The sequence below is a fragment of the Leguminivora glycinivorella genome, chromosome 6, assembly GCF_023078275.1.
Source record: "Leguminivora glycinivorella isolate SPB_JAAS2020 chromosome 6, LegGlyc_1.1, whole genome shotgun sequence".
NCBI classification, from domain to species: domain Eukaryota; kingdom Metazoa; phylum Arthropoda; class Insecta; order Lepidoptera; family Tortricidae; genus Leguminivora; species Leguminivora glycinivorella.
This window is the reverse complement of record NC_062976.1, coordinates 13,800,057-13,803,930: the sequence shown is the minus strand read 5'-3', so window position 1 is coordinate 13,803,930 and position 3,874 is coordinate 13,800,057. Positions and strand designations below refer to the sequence as shown.

The following is a 3,874-nucleotide window of genomic DNA, read 5'->3' as shown; positions in this document are numbered from 1 at the left end:
CCGCAATGTAGCTAATAGCTAATCTCATGCCAGTCCACGTACCGTCAATGAGCCTTAACACCTATAAGATCTCACGATCTTACCTACATATGTCTATTATGCTGATTAAAAATTATAAATGAATTAAGTAGGTACCACAACTAAAATAATTGACGTTCGCGAATTTTGCACAACCCGTTCCCTACAAAGTGGGCAATTAACAAAGCTCGGTCAAACAGAAGTTACGTGTCGGGAGAGGGTTAATCATGTAATAACATTTGCGGTGCTCGCTAACAATGTTGACTGTGGTGCGCAAACACTGGCGGCTGCGTCAGCCATCGGCCCTATCTCTATCTACGGGTATACGTGCACCGGGCGCCACTCAACTGATTGAATCATTTGCATATGCTGATCTTCAAACAGAACTGTTTCATAATGGTACCACCTACTAGTCATATGTTCCACGCAGAGTTGGATTTACCATTGTCGCACTTTAACCATTGTCAAGCATCCGCAAATCTAGGGGAAAACTCATGAAAAAAACCGACTGGGGTAGGTTTTTACATGATTTTTATCTGTCGAAATCGTGAGGAAGGTTTAGGTACGATACGCTATGTAATGGTTTTCATGGTTTTGTGTAAATGGAAATAAAATTTAAATTTACATTGAAATAAAAATATGCTGAAAATATGCTGACTAGGACCTTATTAGTTAAAAACGCTGTTTTTTAATTTTTACTACTGCATACATGTCGTGGCCGCCGTTATTAGTTAAAAACGCTGTTTTTTAATTTTTACTACTGCATACACCGCCGCCGCTTTGCTTGTAGCCAATACCTACCTAGGTAATAGGTATTTATATGCTTCAATTTTTTTTTCTTTTCTGTTAAAGTCCCTACCCTTTTAAGATGTTTTTATCACATTTTGGCGATTTTTTTCTGATCGTATATTCGGATGACGCTCCACGGGAAGGATAAAAGTTTCTTCTATTTTTTCTGTACGTATAATAACTACTTATGACCATATACGGATATTCACAAATTTTGATACAACCTGTACCTACAAGTCAATTTTTGTTACTCCCTGAAATGTAGAATTTCATACGACGAAATAGCATAAAATCATCAGCAAATTTATGAACCTGTTTTCTTAAAATAAAAGATATCATAACCACTGTTCCAACAATAACACACCGATTCGCTTATTAGCGTATAACAAGGAAGGGTTAACCGGGTCGGTGATTAAATGTAATTCGGTATTAATCTGAATGTTAACCCCTCGGCGGTCGGCGGCGCGTGAAATCATTTTGTTCGGAAGTTGGCCTCTTCGTGCCTACCGCTATTTATCATTATGAGAAAATTAAATGAACGGTTCTGGTTATGCAAAAGGAAGTTGTAGGTATAATATTAAACATTCATTTATAAAAGTCAGTGTATCTGTGTAAGTAAGAGTATCCTATAATATTTATTTATTTTATTTTATTGAATACAGTTTTGTTTATGAATTTCTGTGTTTGTTATTTTTCATATATACTTAATGAAATACTTGTCACATTTTTTCAGCGAGTACATAATTTTAATATTATCAAAACTGCGTTGCAGAGGCTTTTAACATTCAATCATAGACTAAATAATACGTACTTAGACGCGCCAGAGTCCGTAACATAAAGACATCCATAACATAAAGAAGCGGAACACTGGAGGCATTGGTAATTTTTTCTTTGTATATGACATTTATTAAATTTAATGTTTATAGTATAACAGTAGTGAGACTACTTAAAAAATACAAATTAAGAATATTTCCTATGAAAAAATAGTTTAATTTGATCTAAGATTAAGATACATGTATTATAAAGAAATACAACATATACTTAAAATCTTGAAAGTTTAAATACATAATAGATATAATATATTACCTTCTTACAGTTACACAGAAATCAAACTTTAAGAGTATATCTATATTGGACCTTATGTCGTTGGAATAAAAGTACATAATAGAACCAGGACATTGAAGACTTTGAACCTGCAGTGTCGTAGCAGTGCTACGAAGTTCTACGACCGTAGGTAACAATATTTTATTATTGTTTTTTTTTTTCATATTTTTGTAAAAAAAAAATAGACGCTAAGCAATTGTGAAATTTCTAAGAAACCGTAATAATGTTGTTTTGTTGCACTTTAATTAATAAATTAAGCCAGTTTCGGTAATTTTAACAAAAACATTATATTCTTTAGTTCATGTAGGTACGACTATTTTATTGCGTTTAATTAAATGTGTGTCATGTTGTGTTTATATTATGTCGGTGTGGCGTTCGAGAAGTTATGTTCGCGTATAAAAGGCTGGCAGTATATGCGCGCGTCGCTAAACGTCATTGGGTGGGAGGGCGGAGTCTCGCGCCGCCCTGAGCCGCGCGGCAGTTGGATCCCGGCCGGCGCGGACCTCGCACTGCCCCATGGTGGAGCACGCGCTCGTCGACTGCTCTCAGGCGAGCGCCATGCAGACCTTACCGCCGCAACCGCACCGCGAGCCCGACGACGAGCACCTCGCCGACGAATATGTTCAGAACTTCGAGCTGGATCATCTCGAGGATCACCATCTGGTGAAACGTGAACCCCTTCGCACCGGTTGGCACGAGCTGGTCGAGACGCCGCCGGCATGTGCTCGCGCTTGCCGCCCCTGGCCCGACGCGGGCCCATACCCTCAGCCGCATGTGGCCATCGCCGTCGACCCCAGCACGCCGCCCGAGACGCCGCCGGCTCCCGTCGGCCGCAGCCCGTGCCGCGCCGCGCTCGTCGACGACGTGCTGTGGCTCCCACACATGCGGGAGCCGCTGGACATGCGTACAGTCCCGTGTGGCAGTTTTGAAGAGTGGGACAGACGCGAGTGGCGCGAGGACCACCACATGCAACAGGTCGCGCTGCGCCCGGCGAGCTCGTGCTCGGCGATGTCGCCGCGAGCCAGCCAGCACACATCTTATCAGCCCTCGTCTTGCGGCGACGATTTAATAAGTGACGACATGCTTATGAGTTTGAGTGTCCGGGAGCTAAACAAGAGGTTACACGGTTACCCGCGTGAAGATGTGACACGCCTGAAACAGAAACGGCGTACTCTGAAAAACCGCGGCTACGCGCAGAATTGCCGCAGCAAGAGGTTGCAGCAGCGACAGGAACTGGAGCTGACGAACCGGTCGCTGCAGGACGAGCTGCACGTGCTGCAGCTGCAAGTGGCGCGCGTGACGCACGAGCGGGACGTGCTCAAGCAGCGGCTGGCGCTGGTGGGGCGCGAGCACGCGGTGCCGCACCACGCGCCGCCCACGCCGCACTCGTCGCCCGAGTTCTTCTCGGAGCTGTGACGGCAGGGCGCGGCGCCGCGGCCCGGCGCCGCCGCCGCCTCCTCCGCCTGCGCCTGGCAGCGCTACTGAGGGCCCGCGGCCCGCGGTGTCCGGTGCTCATCGCCAACATTTGCCGGCGCCTAACACTGTCGGAGCCCACAATCCTCGTGCTTTTGTTAAGTTTGAAATTTAATTATATCAGTTCCAGTTTTCTATAGTTTCTTTTTATTATGGTGGAACAATGTAGCCAGGAATACGGACCGTGGTTACCGGGACACCGTGTTAAATGTATGGTTGTGTCGTAAGATATGCATAGCTTCGTTAACGATTTATGATGTGTATTACTAAAATTATTAACCGACTTCAAAAAAGGAGGAGGTTCTCAATTCGACTGAATGTTTTTTTTTTTTTTTTTTTTTTTTTTTTTTTTTTTTTGTATGTATGTTATTCGATATCTCCGAGAATCGTGGACCGATTTTCAAAATTTTTTTTTTTATACATAGGTTATATTGACTCAAAACTGATTAATCGAATAATATTGTACATAGATATATGTAATTGTAAATGA

The 3,874-nt window shown here is 43.1% G+C and overlaps 1 protein-coding gene across 1 annotated transcript; it reads left to right on the top strand.

Moving 5' to 3' along the window:
• Positions 1–2,314: 2,314 nt before the first annotated feature.
• Positions 2,315–3,654, top strand: LOC125227437 (neural retina-specific leucine zipper protein-like). Its single transcript, XM_048131755.1, has one exon. It carries the CDS (start codon positions 2,428–2,430, stop codon positions 3,325–3,327), a length of 900 nt encoding a protein of 299 aa, XP_047987712.1. The 5' UTR covers positions 2,315–2,427; the 3' UTR covers positions 3,328–3,654.
• The last annotated feature ends 220 nt before the right edge of the window (positions 3,655–3,874 follow it).